Raw genomic sequence first — 23,594 nt, 5'->3', positions numbered from 1 at the left:
CTGTAACTTGAAGCTGCCTCTCACACTCACTGAGCCGGGAGCACGTTTCCTCTCTTCTTTTCTCTCCGTCCACATCTTTCCTGTCCTGCAAAGCCCACCTCCGTTCTCCACATTTCCTGACCACTTCCAGCCCATAGAGATTTCTGTTTCAGCCTTGCGTGTGACCCTCTCTTGACACTGAGGACAACCAGCCCTCTCGTGTCGGCTATTTGAGCTTGCACATTTGACTTCTAAGGGATTGTTAAAGGATGGGATTATGTCTGAGTCTCTCTTGTGGCCTTTATCTTGGGGAATGCGTAGAAAACAGTAGGTACTCAGTAAGTGTCATGACTGATATATTTTGGACTGCCTTACATCAAATTAGGAAGCAGATCAAAAGATGTGTGTCAGCAGTGGCATGCTTTCACTAGAACCGGGGTGGAATATGTATATGTGGGTGGGGTAGAGATGGAGATGGGACGAGAAGGAGCAAGACAGGGTGTGAGGAAGGGAAGATAGACAGCATATAGCTTTTTCTTTTCTTTTTTTTTTTCAGCATATAGCTTTTGAAGTGAGATCTAAATTTGAATCTTAGTCCTACCATTTATTACCTGCACATCCTTGGACAAGCTACTTAATCTTTTTGAATTTTAGGTTCTTCATTGATTAAAAAAAAGGAAGGTAATAATATTGATATTATGTCACGAAAGTTTGGTTTGATGAGAAAATGAGGTAACATCTGAAAATAACCAGCTTGTTGTTCCTAATGTAGTAGATTATGGTTAATAACCAATCAATGGTTTTTTTTGAAAACAAAACAAAAATCACAACAGAATGACAACAATGAAGGCTAGGATACTACACTTACTTCATGTCACATTTTGAAGTGGTAGCCAAGGCTTTTTTTCCCCATATAAACATTGGACTACCTGCTGGGCCCAAAGCCAGAGACTTCAAATATGAAGCCTTGTAGTTCAGAGGCAATGAACTCAGGAAATAAGCTTCAAAGAACCCTTCCAGGAGGTTCTGTCTGGAGCTCATCTTAGATGAAAGTAACCTGTATGAATAACTGATTTATTTCTGAATAAGCAATGTCAAAATTGGAATACTCACGCAGGTAGAGTGGTATTTTCATTTTTGCATTGATTAAAAGGCTGTTCACAGAGGCAACAGACTAAAAAGCTCCAGTTTTCAAGAGTGTACTTAACCCTTCTCTTTCCACTTGTGAAGACCCACTATTCTATAATGATGATGGGTAATGATTCATTCTAGCTACCAACATCCATAAATGAGCAATGTTTTGTAAAACTAAGTAGGCTTCTGACATAGTCCTTTAAGCATTCAAGGATTCACATTCTAAAATTATTCTAAAGAGTCATCATTATGACTTACACACAGAGGTAGTTGCAATGTCATCAGCAGCATTGACAGCTCCAAGAGAAATAGCTTGAAGGTAACTTGAGAGTTCAAAATGTTTTAAAAAACTCAAGAGAAAACCTTTCCAAATGAACAAAGTTCTGAGGTCTAATCTACTGAAATACCTAATTGCCCTAGAGATCCACAAGATGTGGCTTCCGTAATACCAGACTCACTGCTTTATTTCCCCTTCCCAATCCTAATTGTTCTCTTTTTGATTAATTCCATAAGGTACATGAGCTGTGATGGTGCCAAATTTCTGTGCCCCTTCAATGTGGAACATGTGGTCATCAAAGAAGATGTGGGGCCTTATCTTCACCGAGATGGGACCTTTGGGGGCTCCAGCAAGGAAAAGAGCTTCGTCTATCTCTAGACCCAGCGGCGAAGGGTTTTCAGCACGCGGGCGCCTGAACTGGCTGCACTCCTAGCTGTAACCAGGTAGGTCCTGATAGGGCAACATAACCGTTCGTCTTTGGCATAAAACTTCTTTTGCAGTCTGCCTAAATCTTCCAGAAAGCCTTTCAAGGGACCCTGTAAAAGGAACATATGTCACAGCTGTCATCCAGTGAGCCAAAGGAAGTGAACGCTAAAAAAGCAGATGTTTATAAGAACTTATAATACTGCATGAAACATGCAGTATAGACCAGTGATACAATGCTGAAACTCCTTGCATTTATGTGATTATATTTCCTTGTATGGAACCATCCTTGCATTCCTAGAGTAAAACATAGGATGGCCATATAATTTATCATCTAAACACAGATATTTTAAGAGTGAAAGAAGCTTCTATAAAAAGTTGAACCAGGGCAACAGACGTAAACTATCCATGGCAAAATGGGATACTCTGAAAGTTCAGTTAATCAGCAAAAGCACTACTCTTTTGATTTACTTTTTGTGAATTGCACATTTCAACGTTATAAAGTGCACTTTTTTATCTTGTTCAATTCCTTCTTGGCTTGAATCCAGTCTTCTCTATATTTACAGTTACTTTATATATCATCACACTTTTATCTTCAACCTTTCTGAACACTTACTTTTAGCTGTACCTCTAGTACAGAACATAGAATTGGATTTTCCTAAGCGATACAATCTGAAAGTCTTAATTTTTAAAACAAAAGCTGAGTTTTAGGCCATTTCTATTTATCGATATCACAAATATATGTGATAATGGTTCTGTATTACAATTTGGATTTCATTTTTCACGTTTAAAGATTTCAAAAGATTGTTCACTATCTTTTTTATTTGAACTTGTGTGTATGTGTGTTTCTTCTAACATTTAGGAAGGTTTGTATTATTTCCTTCTATTGGTTACCTTTATAACTTTTTATAGTACCCTCAGACCTCTATTTTTTTAAATCCAGGATCTATTATTTTTTATAATGAAAAATAATGAAATTAGGGTACTTCTTCACCTTTCTCTTATCCTCTATTTTTCTTCAATCATTTGATTTTAACTGTTTCATCTTTCTCAGTGTTTGCATTTGAATTATTAAAGATTCTTATATTTCTGTCTCTCAGCTTTACATTTTATCCTTTGATCAGCTATTGTAACTGAAGATATCAGTACACCTACTCTTCCTTATAACTTTTTCCTCCATATTTTTCCAGTTTTTAATAGTTAAATAATTTCTACATTGTTAGGGCATATAATATGTGCTTTCTCTTCTGTCACTCTAATCCCTGCAGTTGTTTTAGTTTTAGATCTATGGTTAAATATATTCTATGCCCATTTGTGCCTTTGTGTGTTTGTAGTCACCTACATATTGGCCAAAATGTGTCCTCTTGTATTAGTTTTCTCAAGAATATCTTATGGAAATAATAATCCCTGAGAATATACTATGTTCTTAACTGTTGATCTGCTTCCTTTTTACTTGAATGAGCTTTTGACTGGATATAGAATCTGTGATTTAGATTTCCTCTCCACATGATCTTATAAGTAGGGCTCCACTGCGTTTTGCTACTGAGTGCTGCTGTGGAGAAGACTCAGGACAGCTTGATTTTCTTTTCCCCACTTGTGTGTGCAGGGTGCCCAAAGAATTATTTCTTTATTTTTGAAGTCAAATAATATTACTAGGGCATGTCTCAGTGATGATCATTCTCTTCTATTTCCCTATAGTATAATGTGGCCTTTAGTTTTTAACCTTTAATAGTTTAATGTATCCATTAAAATATTCTGATAATTCAGGATGTTTTCTTGACTTATATTTTGATATGTTTGCATCTTTATATTTACCACACACAACCCTATCCTCCTACCCCCATAACATAATTTCAGTGTTTTCTTCAGGTATTCTAATTTTGCATATGTTGGATTTTCTTTACCTAGGATCTATTTTTGTCTTTTTTCTGTCTAAAATATTATTTTTCTATTTGCTTATTTCCAGAGTTCTACCATTTAACATTTTATTATCTCTTCCCTGATTTGGGGGATTTCCACTTTATGACCCAACTTTCTTTTAAGTAAATGTTTAGTCACAGTTTTTACCTATACTTTGGCAACTGTTTCTAGTGAGAGTTCTTCATCTGTTATTAGATTTTGCTCTTCTGTGTCTGCCTTTTTCTCATAGTATCTTTGCATATGTTCTGTACTAGTTCTCTTTTTATTACTTATCTCTGAAGTAGATTAGTTTTCCTTGGAAAAATTAGAGGGATTCTGGGGAAAGGTCATGGATAGTATTTTAATATTGATTTGTTTTCACAATTCAGAAGCTCCCTTCTTCTCTGCTTCATGGAAACCATTTTCCACAAACATGGCTTATCTATGTGATCATTTGTTTAATGTTGCTTTGTCTAAGGCTGCACATATTAGAAAAAAAAAGTCACATAGGTAAAAAAACTGTAACATATTATTGTTATTACTTTTTTGGCCACAGAAACAAAGTGGGGGGCAGTGACTGTTGGCAGAAGCCGCCCTGCTCACAGTTTGATTTTGAAACACAGAGGAACATGGCTCTCCCTGATGCTTTTGAGTAATTTTCAAAGAGAATAAATAGGGCCTGGTCAGTTTATATCGCCATGTTCAAACCAGGTACCCATATCATTCTTTCTTTCTTCTATTTTGGGGTATGTTTAACAGTTTATATATTTGTACAGTAGTGTAAGTATGTAATTTATCAAGAAAAAATATAGAAACATGAAGGAAAGTTACTTGAAAATACCTTTTTGAGGAGTTCTATGATTTAGAACATTTGGATTACCTTGGATGTAGAAAGCTGGAAAGACTGTTACTCCTATCCTAACAACAAGAAAAAGCCAGATAATCTGAAACATCATAATTTTTCTTGAGCCCATGAAAGAGCTGAGGTAGCAGGGCAACCGACTAACATGAAACCTAAGGGAAAAAATTATGGAAAAATCTTCAAGGACAGATGGAATTCAAGAACTGGCACATCTTTGACAGAGCACTAAAGGAAGATATACCAGACGCCATAGAAGCAGGTATGAAAAATTCAGGTAATTTTTAAAAACAAATTGGAAAAGGACAAGTATGGGCTAATGAGAGAACATAGAAACCCTGGAAGCCACAGGCACAAGAAATGCACACAGTTTTACAGGATTTTTTTTTCCTATGGATTTCACTAGTTTCTTATGAGAAGGACTGCAGACAGGGTGGAAAATGAAAGAATAGAGTCCTTGGTGATGCAGACGTGGAGGAGAGGAGCAGCTGCCACTGTGAGAAAAGACTAAAGATCTACCTTGTCCCATACTTCCTAGGGGACAAAAGTATTAAACTGTTGGAAGAATGGCTTCAAACACTGTTACCCCCAGGGAACAGGTAAAGATCTACTGCTATGGGGGAAGGGGAAGGAAAAATCCTCCACCCTTGGGAGAGGGGCAGGAGACCCAGACCATTAGATATCACCCCTATCACTGGGAGAAAGGTGAGATCAATGATATAACTTCATACCTAAGACCTAGGGGGGTACATACTTAGATTTAGACTAACCTGGGACAACAGAGAATGTCCCTTCCTCTCACATCACCACCTGAGCTGGCAGAGACAAACAATAACAGTTGGGAGAAGGGTAACAATGTGGATGCCACCCATGAGGCATGGACACAAAGAGAAAGCCTACAGCTGAAAATGGAGAAGGAACGTTATGAAAAACCCTCCAGTACCCTACCAGAGGAATTTGAAGCCTGTGATGAAATGAAGGTAACAACAGCAGCAACAAAATGCTTACCTAGTCGAATGCCTGATTTGGTGATTCAGTCAATCACACTAATTGCTAGCAGAAGAGGAGCCATGCCTATTAGCAGGCAAAAATACTATTTACCAGAGCCTATACTGTCTACAAACTATGATTAGAAATTAATTAAAGATTTATGAGACTACAATAAAAATAAATTAAAAGAGCAACTAACTTTCAAGAGAAAGTAATTAACAGAAGACACAGTGATGACCTAAATGTCATAAATGTAAGAGAGGAAATTGAAAATAACTCTGATTAATATCTTAACAACTGTATTAAAAGGTGGATGACATACATGAGTAGACTAGTAATTTCAACAAAGAGACGGAAAAGATAAGGGTTGAATGGAAATGTTAGAAATAAAAATTGTGGTACAGAAATGAAGAATGCTTCTAATGGGTTCATTAATACAGCCAACATAGCTAAGAAAAGAATCAGTGAACTTGAAGATAGGTCAGTAGAAATTACTCAAGCTGAAAATAAAGGGAAAAAAATAGTGGGGAAAAAAAGAACAGGGCATTAAAATACTGTGGAATACATATACACACACCATATTCAAACTGCTGAAACACAAAGAAATATAGAAAATTTGAAGGCAAAATCTTGAAGGCAGCCGGAGAAAAGTAGACACATTACTTACAAAGGACCAAAGATAAGAATCTCAAACAATTTGTTTTCAGAATTTATGTAAGTCAGAAGACAATGAATGGGTATCTGTAAAGTGCTGAAATAAAAATAGGGTAAATGCAGAAAGCTATACCCAGTCAAAATAAAATATTTTTCAAAAAAGAAGGAGAGTAAAGAGTTTTTCAGGAAAAAAAAAAAAAACTAAGAGCCTTTGGTAACAGCACATCACTTCTATATGAAATGTAAAAAGATGGTCTTCTGGCACAAGGAATAAGATACCAGGGAGAAACCTAGATCTACACAAAGAAATGAAGATTCTTGGAAATGGTTAAAATGAAGATGAATGCAAAAGACATATTTTTGTCTTTTCCTTATTCACTTTAAAGATAACTGACTACCCAAATAAACAATAGTAGCAAGGTATTATGAGTTTATAGTATAGGTGAAAGTAAAACGTATGCCAATATCACAAAACATGGGAGGGAGGAATTGAGAGTATACTGTTGTAAGGTTCTTACACTGTACATGATGTGGCATAATACTGTTTGAAAGTAGACTGTGATTAATTGATGTTGTATATTGTAAATCCTATGGTAACCACTGTAAAATCTAAAATGAGTAATAAATCAATAGTGGTGATAAAATGGAATCCTAAAAGCATACACTCTACACAATAAATTCAAAAGCAAAAATAATAAAAGGAAAAAGAAACTAAAGTTAATTAAAGATGAAACAAATAGAAAAAGAAGATGGTAGATTTTGATCCAAACAAAGTAATAATCACATTAAATATAAATGATCTATACTATGTATAAAATAGACAACTGATGGGAACATACTGGATAGCACAGGGAACTCCACTTAATGCACTGTAGTGTCCTAAATGGAGGGGATATATGTATGTATGGCTGATCCATTTTGCTGTGCAGTAGAAGGTAACACAACATTGTAAAGCAACTATACTCCAATAAAAATTAATTAAAAGAGTAAACCAATTGTAAAGAAAGAATTTGATTGTAATAAAACTTAGTCAACTTGCAAATAAATAAATAAATAAGATCTAAAAACAGCAATTAAAACACAGGGATTGTCAGATTGTATAGAAAAACAACAGAAACTATGTAATATCTACAAGAAAACCAATTTAAATATGGAGATATTTTATATGTAAAAACATAAATGGTTAAAAGTAAAAACATAGAAAAGTTGTACCATACAAACATCAGTCCAAAAAAGAAAAAAAAGCTAGAATGGCTGTATGAATATCAGAGAGAGGGGCATTGCATAATGAAAGGTGATTAATTTGCCAAGAAGATATAATAATCTTAAACATTTGGGTACCAAACAACAGAAATTAGAAATACATGAAGCAAAAATTATATAATTGAAAGGAGTAAGAGATTAATCCTCAATTATACTTGAAGTCTTCAATGCTGCCTCCTCAATAGTGGATAGAAGAAATAGAAAGAAAATCACTGACAATATTAAACACCTGGGCAATATAACCTGAATAATACACTATTAACTTACCTAACCTAATTGATACTTATTGAATATTCAACCCCAAAACAGCAGGATAAACATTCTTTTCAAGTAGACAAGAAACATTTACCAAGATAGACCATTTATTCTGGGTATAAAATAATCCTCAACAAATTTCAAGAGTTGAAATCGTAGAAAACATATTATCTGACTACAACAGAATTCTACTTGGAATTAATAACAGAAAGGTATCTGGAGAAATTCCAAATTTAATTTCACAAATAACCCATTTATAAATAACTCAAAGATAAAGTTACGGGGAATTAAAAAGTACTTTGAATTGAATAAAAATTACAAACCACCTATCTAAATTTGTAGGATGCAACTATAGTAGCATTTAGAGGAAATTTTACAGTATTAAATGTTTATTATAGAAAAGAAGCCTCAAATCACCTTTAAAAACTTAGGAAGAGCTGGTTATTAAAAAGATAAATAAAATTGTTAAAGCCTAGCATGATTGACCACAAGGGGGGAAGAAAAGAGAGAAGGCAAATATTACTAATATCAGGAATGAAAAGGGCTACATCACTAAAGTTCCTAAAAATAGTAAAATCATAATAGTAAAATATGAGAGAATATTTATGCTCGTTAATTCAGTGACTTAACTGAAATGGACAGATTCCTTGAAAGACACAAACTCATAAACTGCCAGAAGAGGAAAAAGAAGAAAGCGATAATCTCCACAGTAGTTCTGTATCTATCAAAAATAACTGAACTCTTGGTTAAAAGCATTCTAAATAGAAAAGTCCAAGCCCAGATGGCTTCTCTGGAGAATTCTACCATATATGTACAGAAGAAATAATACCAACTCTACACAAAGTCTTCCAGAAAACAGACAGGGAGAAAATACTACCCACCTCATTTTATAAGGTCAGCATTACTCTACAAGATATTACAAGAAAAGAACACTCAAGAACATAATGGCAAAAAAATTTTTTTAACTGAATTTTAACAGATTGGATCCAGCAATATATAAAAAGGATAATACAACATAACCAAGTTGAATTTATACCAGCAATGCAATTCATCAATATAATTTATATTTCAACAGACTAGAGAAGCCACATGTTTTTCTCAATAGATACAGGAAAGACATATGACAAAATTCAACATGGATTTATTATAAAACTCTAAAACAAAACAGGAATAGAAGGTAACTCCCTTAACCTGACAAAGGGCATCTTGCAAAAAACCTGTAGATAACTTGCAGAAAACCTGTAGATAATATATTTAAGAGTCAAAGACTGAATGATCTCCCTCTAAGATCAGGGAATAAGGCAAGGAAGTCCACTCTCATAATGCTTATTGAACATTGTACTGAATGTACTAGCAAGGGTAATAAAGCAAGAAAGATAAAGGACATACAGAATGGAAACAAGTTTGTTTTTTTTTTTGTGGTACACGGGCCTCTCACTGTTGTGGCCTCTCCCGTTGCGGAGCACAGGCTCCGGACGCGCAGGCTCAGCGGCCATGGCTCATGTGGCCAGCCGCTCCGTGGCACGTGGGATCTTCCTGGACCGGGGCACGAACCCACGTCCCCTGCATCGGCAGTCGGACTCTCAACCACTGCGCCACCAGGGAAGCCCTGGAAACATGTTTTTATTCACAGTCCACACTGTCTATGTAGAAAATCTTAAATAATCTACACAAATTTTATTATGACTAACAAGTGATTTTAACAAAGTTGCAGGATACAAAGTCAAAATACAAAAATAAATTGTGGTTCTGTGTATTTGCAATAAACAAATTAGAAATTAAAAATTTTAAAGCATCATTTATAATAGCATCAAAAGTTATTAAAGACTTAGGTATGAATCTAATAAACTTTATATGATAGCTATATGCTGAAACCTACAAAACACTGATGAAAGAAATTAAATATGACCTAAATAAATGGAGAGATATACTATGTCCATAGGCTGAAAAACTTGATATTGTTAAAATATCTATTCTCCCAAGATTAAGCTATAAATTCAACATAATCACAATAAAAATTTCAGCAGGATTTTTTTCTAGAAATGGACAAGCTAATTTTTAAATTTATATGCAAATGCAAAGGAATCAGAATGTCAAAAGAATTTTGAAAAATAACAAATTTGGAGGACTCCTGCCACCAGATCTCAAGTCTGACTATAAAACTATGATAATCAAGACAGTGTGATATTGGCAAAAGGACAGATACCTGTATTAAAGGAAAAGAAAGCCAGTCTTTTCCACAAATAGTGCTGAGACAAGATATATCCATAAGTAGTAAAAATGAACCTTAATACTTTGCACAAATGCATCAACTCAAACAGGTAATAATTCTGAAAAAAACCCCATAAAATTGTAAAAACTTCTGTTCAGAAACATAGGAGGAAATTTTTGCCTTGGGTTAGCAAAGATTTCTTAGATATGATATAACAAGCACAATTCATGAAAGAACAAATAGATAAATTGAATTTCATTAAAATTATAAGTTTCTGCTCATTGAAGGACACTGAAAAATATTAAAAGAGTGAAAAGACAAGGACAGACTGAGAGAAAATATTTGCAAAACAAATATATGATAAAGGACTTGTATCTAGAATTGTAATACAAACAACTTTCAAATCTCAATAATGAAATAAAAAACAACCCAATTCACATGAGCAAGAGATCTGAACAGATATTTTTGCCAAAGAATAAATATGATGGCAAATAAGCACTTGATAAAATGTTCAATATCATCTATCATTAGGGTAATGCAAATTAAAGCCACAATGAGATACAATTATGTAACCACCAGAACAGCTTAAAACAAACAAACAAATGAAAAACAACTGACATTACCAAATACTGGCAAGGATGCAGAGCAAAAAATCTTTCATTGGAAATGCAAAGTGGTGTGACCACTTTGGGAAATAGTTTGGCACTATCTATAAAGTTAAATGCATACTTATCCTGTGACCTAGCAATCCTACCCCGAGGTATTTACCCATGAGAAATGAGATTTTTGTGTTTACACAGAACCCTGTATGCAAATGCTTAAAGTAGTTTTATTTATAAATGCCAAAAACTGGAAATGACCTAAATATCCTCCAATAGGTAAATGTATGAAAAAATGTGGTACATCCATAGAACAGACTACTACTCAGCAGTAAAAAGGAATGCACTACTGATACAGGGAATGACACAGGTGAATCGCAAATGCATCATTCTAAGTAAAATAAGTCAGATTTGAAAGATTGCATCCTGTGGGGTTCTATTTATATGACACCTGGATAAGGCAAAACTATAGGGACAGAAATCAGATTAGTGTTTGACAGATCCTGAGGATAGGGGGCTAGGATGACTACAAAGAAGCACAAGGGAATTTTGTGAGTATTTTGAGTTTGATGGTGGTTTCATGACTGTACACATATGTTTGTCAAAACTCTCAGAACCGTGCACTAAAAATGATGAATTATACTACATATAAAGTATACCTCAACAATTCTGATTCTCACACACACACACACACACACACACACACACACACACACACGGAGATCACTATCCCAGAATGGTGAAATGAGATAGAGATCAAATCAGGAGACATCCATTACTTGTCATGGTACCACACTGGAGGCTTTATAAGCTACAATGAGAGTGGCTAAATTAATCCTGTCCAGCTGTCCCATTTGCTGGTGACTCTCAGATCTCCTCCATTGGAGACAATTGGGATATTGTCATGACGAAACCATAAGCCCCATGACCAACATAGTTGAAAGCCTTGGTTAGGAATCATATCTCATAACTTCCTTCTCATCAGTGGAAACATCTGGCGAAGCCTGGTCTTTATAGGAAAGCTACCCTTTCTATGTGAAAAATAGCATATTTTTCCACTGTCAGAAGGACCACATTATGAAAACAAGTATGCTTAGTAAGAATTCATTGGGTATTCCTGCAATATCTAGTGTTGAACTTCACAATTTCAGTTGTTTAATGGGAAAAATGCTTTAAAATATGGAGAAAAGAACTGATAAGTACAGAATCTAAAAGAAATTTGGATTCTTTCCCTGAGATGAAAAAAATGGTATTTTAAGATTATCTTGAAATAATTCTTGTTCTGAAGTTTTTTTTTTCTTTTTAAGTGCTCTTTTTTAGAGATCTTGAACATTTTAATAATGCTTAAAGGCTAATGTACAATGGGCTCTAAATTTCAGCAAAGCAGACTTATGCAAAATATAACAAAGGGTTTTCCTCTCAATAGTAAACTTTGTTAACACTGAACAACTTTTTGACATGAGCTCAAGACTTCTAAAGAAGCTGTTTAGGAAGGGACTGTGAAGTTAAACATACACAAAAACACACAGAATTTAAATATCACTTGCTGTAATGTGAGGTGAGTTAGTAAAACTTTCATCTTTCAATTAGTCTCTTCCTACTTTTATAAATGTAATAAAACTAACGATATTTAAGATCTTAAGTTCAAGAAGAGCTGAGGAAAAAAAGGCCAATTTAAAAGAAAGGCCTAGGTAAGATTCATAGATTAAAACTGAATGATCCATCATTTCATATTCATTTTGGAGAATACTTTGATGTTCAAATCTCCTTTGGTTCAGAAATTGCAGGTTTTGTTCATTTTAGACCATGACTTTAACACTTCGGTTCATGGATTGATTCCAAAAAACCTAAAATTTTAATTGTTCGTACTTTGTACTTGCTTGGAGCTCATTATTTGATTTAATTTAAACTCTCAGTTTTGCAGATTTTTCTCAATTAAGTGCTACCTTTATGGAGTTTAAGGGTATGGACAGAGAGGTTCAACAAATGTTTACTGACCTGTTGGAAATAACCTTACTATTTTGAGAACTATTATGTAGAAATGGCTAACTGGTAAGCCGTATTACCTCTGTTACTCATAATTTGGAGGAGATGAACTCTTTCTCATGAGAAGATCATAGAAACACTTCAAAAGGATAGATAAAAGAACACTAAAATTAAAAAAAGTTGGCAGCAGATGCTTTAAAATGAGGAATTCATGAAACAAGGGGAGAAAACTACAAGTTTGGAAGTGAGGAGTGGCCTGCCTAAAAAATTTTAAAAGTCATCACAATGAAGAAATATATATATTGGTATATTGGAAAATAAGTAGATCAAAATTAATTAGAGCTCATTGAACCTACCTGAGCAAGAGGCTTATTCTCAAATAGTGCTTCATGTTGAAAGAATTTGTCCAGCCCGTGCTCCTTGGTAATATGGTCAGACTCATCAGAAAAGAGGACGGCATCCCCATCAAAGGCCACACGGAGCTGTGTGTCACAGTAAGCCATGTCTTTGGCTCCATCAAACATTGTTGCAGAGGCGATCCCTGGAAGACCGTTGGAATTAATTAATACTCTTCTTAGGACCATATGTTTTAGTGTCTTCCCAGACCTCGAATTTCCTCTCTCACTATTACCTGACAACACAACTCTTCTTCACAACCACACATCTCGAAACAGTCATCTTTGTACTGCCTCCGTTTCTATAAGGGATGGGAAAGTGTAAAATGGGTGTAGGATAATCACTGAAGATGTCCACCTCCATGAAGATGAAAGCTCTAAAAGACAAACTTAAGGGCTGCCACTTGTGGAAACACCTTAGCAGAAAACCCAACGACGACGTAAACCACATAATCATACGTGAAGGCCAATGGAATGAAACACTAGTGCAGACCTCTTTATTAACTAGAGAGAGGAAACCAAGTAATACCTTCTTGTATTGCTTCTTGTACTTTTTCAGAATCCGCAGAAAGATACAAGTTGATAAGATATGCCTTCAAATAGCCAATGGGGCTTTTTCCACCAGTCAGACAGAACCGGTCAATTAGTAATCCTATTATCGGGCAAGAAAGACTTTGTTATGTCAGAGACTAAAGACAATATACTTACTGGAAATGCAAGTGAAAGTTACCTTAGGAATAAATGAGTGCCTACTGCAGTTTTAGAACTACCTTTGTAGTACCAATATTGAAAAATGTCTCGGCTATTTTATATAACGGTGCATGATGGTTTATGAAGTATATCCAGATAGGCCATGCTAGTTTACTCTCACACAGCTGTTATGGCAGGCATTATTATCCTCGTTACAGAAAAGGAAATGCAGACATAAAGACTGTCTAAGCCCAGTGCTTCACATTGACTCTTGTCTAGACTAGAACAGCACACTTTTCCTTTAGCTACAGCATCCTCACTTGTTGAGAGGGCCAGTTAAGATGTGGCTCTGTTTTTAAGTACCATTTTAGTATTTCTTTAGTAACAATACAATAGTAATAGCAAGTAGTGATAGCATTTAAACTATTTCCCTAAAACAACAACAGAAGGTCTGAAATTGTCTCTCTTGACTTGAAATTTTAAATGCAATCATTAGCAGACTGACATTAATATACCATTAAATGCCTTTCAAATCAACAACAGTTAAAAAAACCCACTAGATGTTGGTGAGAGGTTTGTAAAATAGGCACTTACATACACTATGGATGAAAGTGTAAATTGGTACAAGCTGTCTAGAAAGTAATTTGATATTTATTGATACAAGTATTGATAGCTTTTAAGCAGCTTATACCTTTTGACCTAGGATTCCTTTTTTTTTTTTTTTTTTGCAGTACGCAGGCCTCTCACTGTTGTGGCCTCTCCCGTTGCGGAGCACAGGCTCCGGACGCGCAGGCTCAGCGGCCATGGTTCACGGGCCCAGCCGCTCCGCGGCATGTGGGATCTTCCCGGACCGGGGCACGAACCCGGGGCACGAACCCGGGGCACGAACCCGCGTCGGCAGGCGGACTCTCAACCACTGCGCCACCAGGGAAGCCCTAGGATTCCTTTTTTAAAGAGTTTATCCTAAGGGAATAATCTGAAACTCTGATAAAGATTTATGTAGAAAGGTCTCAGCACAGGATTATTTATAAAAGCAAACCATGGTTCCAATGATGTGAGAATAACTAAGGTATAACATTAAGTATATAAGCGATGTACCCATTCAAAGTGTTTTTGGATATATGATAAAACTGGGCAGCTGCAGATGACATAAAGCAGAATTTTGAGCCAGTTGTTGCTGAGCCAGCTAGTCAGTTGTTTATCATCTGCATGGACCAAGAGAGTGGATAGGCTCTATCCACAGCTGAAGTGGAAGTGTTTGCCGTGGTATGGACGAAATACTCTCACTTTTTCACTTAAACCAACATTGGGCATAAGTGGCATAAAAGTGTACTCTACAAATCCTTAAATAATATTAATTTAATGATCAGAAATTATTTGGTGGTACTGGGGACTTCAGAAATGGTGAAAACATCGTCCCTCTTCTCAAGGAGATCACAATTCACTAAGGAGCCAGGCATGTAGACAGATAATTATAATATAGAAAAGACCACAGCGAAGGGAGATACAAACTGCCTTCAGCCCCGAGAGAAGGTAACTAACCTCTTCAGGTGAAAAGTTGTTATTCCATGAGCAAGGCTGTGCAAGATTGGGCTTTATCTGTTCATTAACAGTATTAGTATGTAAATAAGTAGAATTTCTCATGCTACTAAGCTCAATGGGCTTAGTGTGGTGAGGGATAGGTAGACTTACATCACCTACTAAATCAAATAAGGCTGTCTTGTAAAAATAATAGCTGTCCTTTATTGAGTGATTACACCACTCACCTCTGCCAACGCTTTTATATATATTCTCTCTTTTCATAGCATAATACTGTGAAGACTGCGTTTTTGAAAGGTAAACATATTTTCAACTGTGTATCAGTAAGACGTTGGCCTTATAATTAGGATGATATAATATAAAACTTATAACTTGTAATAGATAGTGATTATTTATAAATATGCCTAATTTAAGCCTAGAAGTTAAATATGCCAAATTTAAACCTTATTTTGACTTGACATACCCTTAAGACTGGATATGTCACTTAGAAAATGGGCTAAAGGTCCTCACATAAGAAGTCAGGTAAATTCATAAGAGGAAAAATGGGGACATCCCCTTAAAGTCACCAACACACTAATGGAAATGCTATGAAGAGACTAGTGTCAAACCAATTTTCCCTGTAAAGGAATAAAGACAGGTTTGCTGGCATGAGTATGAATTTGATGTGTGGGGAGAGCAGCCGGGGCGAGTCAGATGTTAAGAGTGGAAAGGAAAGGTAAAAACCTTTAAACCTTTAACATGTGTCTGTGGTGAGCAGGAAGTCTGATCACACAGAGAAAGCCCTGGGTTGACGGCTCCTTGAAGTCAAGTTCAGAAGTGAAAAACATAAAACAGAGAAATATATTGCAGGACCTGGGATTAAGACTTTGAAATTCACACTTGACAAGTTAAGTCCAGAGCTTTGGGCCCAACTCTGTGCTGAAGTTAAAAATGAACATGGCCTCTCTTGTTCTGACATAGGCAAATAAACATTCCTCACGCAGAAGGGGGTGTCACTATCAGACACTGCATTAGTTAGGCCACAGTGAGCAAAATAACATGGCTTCTCTCTTCCAGAGCAGCGAGCTGTTCTTCCACACGGTATTTATTTTACTTACCATAGTGATTGACGCTGTTTATAAGCCGCACTCCCACTTGGGCATGGTTATTAGTCATCAGAACAATATCAAATAAGTCCTGTTCATCAGGATACAGCTCACGGAGTCTAGCATTGACGTGCTGCAGTGCCTGAAGGTTACAAACACAAATGTGCGTAAAGAGGGCCAGGCAAAGTGGGCGTTGGGGGTCTGGATAGAAAGGATCCCATAGGTGTCCAATTCAAGCCCTGAAGACTCTTCACTGAGAGACTGTGGCTCCTTTAAGTCAGGGTTATGCCATTCATTTCAGTATTTTCAGCCTCGCATACATAGGACCTCAGTTAATGTTTACTGAAAGATGGGTAACGTTTGTTGAAAATTGTTACAACATTTGGTTTACTAGAATTATTTCTGTGAGGTACATAGACAGGATCAGGCTAACCCTTCCATGGTTTGTCTATTTTTGTTTTTGATTCATAAAACCTGCCTTTCTTGATCTGATGATTATTTTTTATTGTGAAAAGTATAGGCTGCTTCAAGAATTTTCATGTTATCCTTGTGCAGAGGCCATGCTAATGGTCTCTGTGTTGTTCCAGTTTTAGCACATGTGCTGCCAAAGTGAGCATTTTGTGTATTTTTTAAAACATGAGTCTTTAGAATAGGTTTGTGGTTTCCTCTCATGCTTCCACTATGCCTCATAACTACTTTCTACTTACAACACGTGGAGGTGTCATTTGTTTCTGCCTGGTTATGATGTCATTGTGTAATATTTGTATAAGTTATATAGGGGATCAGAGCTATAAGTGCTATACATTTCAGTGTAAGTTCCAAGAACCTTACTTTCTCTATTAAAGTCATGCCCCTAAGTGCCAAGAGCATCTTGAGTTTCTTAATATGCTGTGTTTGGGGCAAGAGCAGCGAAAGTGAATTTAATCTTATTTGAATGAGGTGTTTTATTTCTACTGCTTGGAATCATAAACTCATTATTGCTTCTGGTTACTGCTCCTTCTACGGAGAGGACAAAAGTTTCTGTTACAGGTCTCAGAATTTGGACTCCACTTAGGGAAAGCTCAGCATTCCAAATCTAGGGCTGCAGTCCCTCCCTCCACAGTGTGGAAGCTTCTGTGAAAATATAAACTGACCTGGGGTAGACTTAAAAAAGGCAAGAATGACAAGGGTGGATTAGGAATTATAAGGAAACCTGGATGAGATCCCAGGGATTAGCATGAGTCCTTCCCTGCCATCCAGAGTCCTGGAAGGCCGAAGACAGCTTTGCAGAGTACCTTGACAAAGTGGAAGGCCGGCCCTGGGGCCAGCACGACATTCTCATTGAAAAGCTGATACTCCATGTACTTTTCCAGACCCTCTTCCTTGTAGATTTTCCTGCCGTCCACCATGTTGAAGAGCGCACGGGATGACACAGCGATGGTGATGGCATGCTTGGGTTTGGGCTGCAGAGAGGGGCACCGACAGGAGGACGAGTCACACAGACCTAAAGGGATCAGGAATGGGCCTCATCCCAGGGCAGGGTGGGAAGGAAACACTTGGGTCCCGGCTTGGAGGACTGGGATGCTGGAGACAGCCAAGGGCTGGGTTCTGGGGGCTACTGTGCCAAGGGGTAGGTTCAGGGAGGAGAAGCAGGGGGCTGGGTGAACTTCCCTATACCATGGACAGGAGGGAGGCTGAGAGAGGTCCGGATGCGGGGCTGCGTGGAGCGGCAACCCGGGTACCAGCGGAGGCGGGCCCTGCTCACCGGCCTGGGGCGCGAGCAGCTCGGTGACTTCTCGTACAGTGTTCTCACGGATGCCCAGTAGGCATCGTCCTCGTCCGCCTCTTCCTCTCGTTGCCTGGGTCAGGCATACAGTCTTGATCCAGCCGTGGCGGGTGGAGAGCCCTGCGCTGGGCATAGGATTTCCTTTCAGTGGGGGGCGTGCGCGGATATTCCCACTGGTGCGTGTCCCTGGAATCTCGCGAGTCCCGCAACTCTCGTGTGTACTGGCCCGCTAGGATTTCCCGCCCCAGGCCGGGAGACCAGGCGTCGGAATTCTCAGCCATCTTGGTGCTGCGCCGGGACCCGTCTGGAGCTGGACCTCCGGGGTCGTGGAAGAACGTGAGTCGAGCGGCATGGTTGGTGTGGGTGGCGAGCGCTGCGCTGACAGCGGCTTTGGTGACTCTTGATGGCTAGGGGAGGTGAATGAAGTCCGGGAGGTCTTGGAGCTACTGGGGGACTGGAGCAAGAAAGTGGGCTTCTGAGTTAGATGCCCGCCTAGGGTCCCCGTCCTCACCTCTGCCCAGCCGGGGTCAAGGAGCTGTCCCCTTCTCTGTGTTCCATTCCCAGCTCTTAGGTGAATCCTGGTTCATCTCAGCTCCTTTAAGTAGGGCTTAAAGGGGCTCAGACGTTTCAAGGCTCCATATATTAGACATTTCTGTTACATGGACCCAGAGACAGACTGCTTTCATTTCCCCCCAGTTGTTCCATCAGCACCTCACACTTTTTTTTTTTCTTTTGGAGTAGATAGGGTAGAGGTCCTCTTCCTTGCCCCTAGGTAGCTGGCACATAGTTTGCAAAGTTCTGTCACTTTCTTCACATATACCTGCTCAGTCAGAGACCTTCAGGTAGGACAGAAGGCTTGAGGAAGGGACCTTGCTTGCCACTGCCTCCATCTGTGACCTCCAGTTAACTTGATGAGCAGCTAGACCAGAAGTTCCCACCAGAAGGCTCTGTAAAGCACCTCAGGGGCATCCGTCTCCACATTTGCTCTGTGATTAATGCAGTGAGTGCTGGGAAGGTCAGTAGGCTGGAGAATCAAGTGTCTCCCCATCACCTTCAGAACTTCTTGTGCCAGTGAAGCTCAGTTGGAGAGAATCATCTTCCTAAATAGGAACTGGTTCTAGTCATTCTAGAGAAAGGACTCCTGCACTAAGGTATGAGATAGATTATTAAGCATCCATATATTATTCCAGTTTTTGTGATTATTTCACACGTTTCAAAGGGCATGTTCTTGGTTAGATTATTGAGCCAGTCCTCACAGAGACAGATGGATTGGTTCTCCCAGTGTCTGGGCCTGTGTCACACTCTGCATCCAAAAACTAATTCTCACAACAAAATTTTTCTTCTTATGTGACTAGGCCTAGTTAAGGGCTCAAAGCATCACACAACCTAATACTCTTCAACAGTTTATCTCCTTTGTTGACATTTTCACCCCCTCTTCTGAGTCTTGGGTACTCAATGAATAGTTTTTGAATGTGTGAAGGAAGGAAGGAGAAACCATGGAGTTTAATCATTCAATGTGCTGTTTATAGACCTAGAGATCCTAGGTTTTAATCTAGCTCTATGAGCCTTACTAGTGTGAAATCTTAGGGAAGTTACTCTGTGTTTCGGTTTTCTTACTCTGGGGATTGATGGGGGTGGGAGTCTGTGAGGGCTAAGTTAGCTAAAAGATATAAAGTACACGGAACAGGGCCTGGCACATGGAAAGCATCGATCTATGTTATTATTATTATTTTTATGGCGTGTACTCTTCCCTTTCATTCCCATCTCTTCCTTAAGACTTGTGTTCTTGCTTCTGGACTCACCTCCTGATGGAGCTCTGGTGGATGGGCTCCGTGAAGTTCGAGACCACTGATTTCTCACTAGGTACCCTCAAGAGTCTGTCTTCAGCAAGGTTAATTCTCGTGATCCCTTTCAAGGAGAGAAGAGACCCAGGAGTGTAATACCCCACCACCGAGTCCTCCCACACATATGCTTACGAAACAGCCATGGCAAGCCAAATATAGCAGTGATCAGTGAGAAGGCCCCTGCCCTCTATGACGTGTAATTCAGTCCTGGCCCTTGTGTATTATTCTAGCTCTGGCCCAATCCTAACTTCTGTGAGGAGCAATAAAGTGGGAATCTACCTGGAAGAGCATCCAAAACCAAGAAACAAGTCTGATATCTCATAGGTTTTCACCTGTGACTCCTCTTATGCGGAACTTAGCAGAGTTGAGCCTTTTTCCTCCCTTTTCCCCACTTCCGCCCTTAAGGATAAGCTTGTTAGCAGATGCCTAAAAGACATACCCAACATTTTTGACCAGATTACAAAGATGAAGGCCACTGGTACCTCAACAAGGCTGTAGCGGGGCTCCCAGGCAGCTGCAGAAGAGGGAATAGCGCCCTCTAGCACTGCCTTTGGGAGGAACAGGATGGAGGAGACCATGGAGAGGCAAGTGGAAGTTTCCATCCCCGTATCCTTCCCCTCACCCGGATTGCCTGTAGCTCCCCTCCAAAGTCAGTAGTTTGGTCTCAGCTCACTCTGATCACAGTGATCTGCTAGCCCTGCTCCCACAACAGGCACATGTGAATATAAACACGTATCGTGCAGCAGGGGCCAAGAAGCACTTTTCCCTCAGCTGCACAAAGGCAGCGTCTACACGACGAGTGACCCCGCATGGGGCAGCATCTCAGCGAGTGATGCGGTATGACTGCATGCCTCATCTGAAAGATGGTGCAGAAGATGGTCAATGCGATGGCCAGACTCCCCTTCCCTCCCTGATTTGAACAAAGGCCAGTCTCCTCCCACAGGCTGAGCAGAGGTTTCTACGCCATTTATTCTGCATGAACATTGGGATGTGTGCTGGATGGGTAGGCAGGGGCCAGCTTCTTCTAGTATTTTCTTAACCTTGCCACGAGGACGTTAGGTATTCCTTAATACAAATCTTGATAGCTCAGTCTTTTCTCCCCAAGCTCCCCTGCCCGCTAGTATTTTTTTATTATGCTGTCTGCTCTTTAATTCTCTCACCAACTCTGAAGAGATCAGCTCACCTGAGTGCTCAGACGAACTCCTGATTTCTCAGAATCCTTTCTAGATTTGTCTACTTCTGGCTGTCTTTTGAGTACCTCGGTCCAGTCTCATTCTTAATATGGAAACAAAGAATGTTTATTAATTTTTCATCTCGGGGCATTAGAAACCTTGGGTTTGGGGAATCAAAGGATAAATGAAAGTTAGAATTTGTCTCTTTGCCACTATCAAAAATATAAATTATAGATATTATTTTTCCTCTGTTCTAACAAGCATGAGTAAAAAGAACATATATCAGACAACTATACAAACAGATTTTTAATATAGAAATTTGTTGGTTTATAGATTTGAGACATGAAGCATTTATCATTTACAAAATGGTAACATGGGAAATGCTGTGGGAGAATTTCCCAGGGGTCAGCAGGACTTGGAGTTAAATGTGAAGCTGCTCACGCAGAACAACTTCTTTTCTCCGTTACTCTGAAGATTGCTACTTATGGAACTTTTTCATTTGCCATGTAGAACTGAAACTTCTCTTGTTTGTTTTATTCATAAACCAATTTTCTGTCGATCTGAGCCTCATCAATAATAGATTTTTTAAATCAAGCACTTTAATCCTGTACAGATCAGTCAACAGGCATGTCTTCTATTCATGTTCTCTAACTATTCATCGCATCAAGAGTGAAAAGAGGTCTCTTATTAACGAACTAATAGGGAAGACCATGTAGGGGAGCAGAAGAAAATGGCTTATTTCATGGACATCTATTCAAATATTTGTTTTCATTTTCAACTGCAGGAAATACTGTTGTATTAGAGCAGTGTTTCTATTGTTTCCTGCCAATTCAGTAGCTGTAATGCAATCAAGATTAGTGTTATTTATCTGTTTAAGGAGCTCAACTTCTAGCATAGACCAAAGTGCTCAGGGGCAGTCTGTTAATCTCTTTATGCTGTGTGCCTTGAACCTAGGAAAAATCTAGTTGATGTTAGTTGAGTGACTGAGTCTATGTCTGAAGAGAATGGCATAGCTGTATAATCCTAGAACTAGTCCTAAAATCTTTCCATCAACCCCCTCAACACGATCACCATGAAGTCCAGTCGCTTACTCCAAAAGATATTTTAAATCTAGTCCCTCTTCTCCATTTCTGTTCCAGGCCTCAGATCGTTATGGGTCTGCATTTTAAATCTAGTCCCTCTTCTCCGTTCCTGTTCCAGGCCTCAGATCATTATGGGTCTGCGTTTTAAATCTAGTCTCTCTTCTCCGTTCCTGTTCCAGGCTTCAAATTGTTATGGGTCTGCATTTTAAATCTAGTTCCTCCTCTCCGTTCCTGTTCCAGGCCTCAGATCGTTATGGGTCTGCATTTTAAATCTAGTCCCTCTTCTCCGTTCCTGTTCCAGGCCTCAGATCGTTATGGGTCTGCATTCTTAGAATGTGGCTTTTGACCAGATTTCATGGCCTTAAATCCTCTCAACTTCTAGATCCATCTACCCCATTTATTTAGGGTGATATTTATAAAATATAAATCTGTTTATGCTTCATTTCTGGATACACTCTTCATTCGCTTGGTTAGAGAGACCCAGGAGTCTCATGATGTATCCTGTCTACCTCCAACTTGTGTGCCCTCCACGCTACACTCTATCTCTATGTTCTGTTTTTGCCAAATGACTTGTATTTGTCTATATACCACCCTTATATCTTATAACCTCCTTTTCCCTTCAGTGTTCTTCAGAACCAAGCTCAGCACGACCTGGGAGAAGTTCCCAGTATTAAACATCCCTCTGTGTTGCCTGTGTCTTTTGTACATACTTTTACTGAGTACTGAATTGTACTTTGTTTATGTATTCTCTTTCCTACTAGGTTGTGCATTCTTCAAATATAGCAACTGTGTTTTCGCCTCTTACCACTAACATATGAGCATTTGCTCAATAAGTGCTGACTTATTGGATGGACTTATACCACATGATTTAATCCCCTTTTTCTCCGCTCTTCATGTTCTTCACTTCTCCTTTTGCCTCTGTGTGTGATCATCATCTAAATTTGATTGCTGCAGAGCATTTCCAGAGGCAAACGAGGGACTGATATCTACATTTCCTCAGTTCTTTGGCAAGATTCTAGGACATTGAATTCACTGACCTTCTTTTTCTGTTTCAGAGATGTTTGACTCATTTCTTTAACTATTGAAATTCTTTTGTTGTTATGCAGGTTTTCCTCTCCCCAGCTCCATTTCCTGTTGTTTCTGTTGCTCAGTCTAGGTCTGCATTTAGAATGTCAAATTTATGACATCACATGTGATTCCATAGTAACTAACTGACTCTCTGAATATGTGACTTAAAAAATAAAAAGAGATAGTATTATTTGTGTGCATCCACTCATAACCATTGTCTGGGTTTTTAGGAATCAATGTCTAAACAGTGTTCAAATGTTTAATATGTAGCAATATCAGTATTACTGCTTCCTTCTTTTTAAATCTCTTTAACGTTAGTAAGTTACTTATTGTATCAATTCCATTTGTGGCTGTACACTTTCTGGTACTGCCAAAATGAATGGCAAACTCATTTGTGGACCCGAGCATTTATTATTGTTTATCC

General features: G+C 38.4%; 1 protein-coding gene and 1 long non-coding RNA gene across 2 annotated transcripts in view; one reads left to right on the top strand and one right to left on the bottom strand.

The window, feature by feature from the left end:
- Nucleotides 1-1,590: 1,590 nt before the first annotated feature.
- On the bottom strand, nucleotides 1,591-23,172 carry NT5C1B (5'-nucleotidase, cytosolic IB; the record flags this gene model as incomplete). Its single annotated transcript, XM_079941671.1, is given in 16 exon segments — nucleotides 1,591-1,770; nucleotides 1,773-1,926; nucleotides 12,887-13,071; nucleotides 13,455-13,577; nucleotides 16,252-16,381; nucleotides 17,514-17,681; nucleotides 17,984-18,081; nucleotides 18,084-18,314; nucleotides 18,317-18,458; nucleotides 19,775-19,873; nucleotides 19,877-19,912; nucleotides 20,522-20,539; nucleotides 20,543-20,704; nucleotides 21,032-21,082; nucleotides 21,085-21,123; nucleotides 23,140-23,172. Coding segments are annotated over 16 exon segments (1,845 nt in total). The 3' UTR covers nucleotides 1,591-1,594.
- LOC307196597 overlaps nucleotides 18,245-23,594 on the top strand; it is a 356,801-nt gene continuing 351,451 nt past the window's right edge. The window contains exon 1 of the long non-coding RNA XR_013831178.1: nucleotides 18,245-18,340. This is a non-coding gene — a long non-coding RNA (uncharacterized lncRNA). The remainder of the gene's footprint in view (nucleotides 18,341-23,594) is intronic.

This window comes from Stenella coeruleoalba, assembly GCF_951394435.1.
Source record: "Stenella coeruleoalba genome assembly, chromosome: 13".
Taxonomy (NCBI): Eukaryota; Metazoa; Chordata; class Mammalia; order Artiodactyla; family Delphinidae; genus Stenella; species Stenella coeruleoalba.
This window is presented reverse-complemented; position numbering and strand designations above follow the sequence as displayed.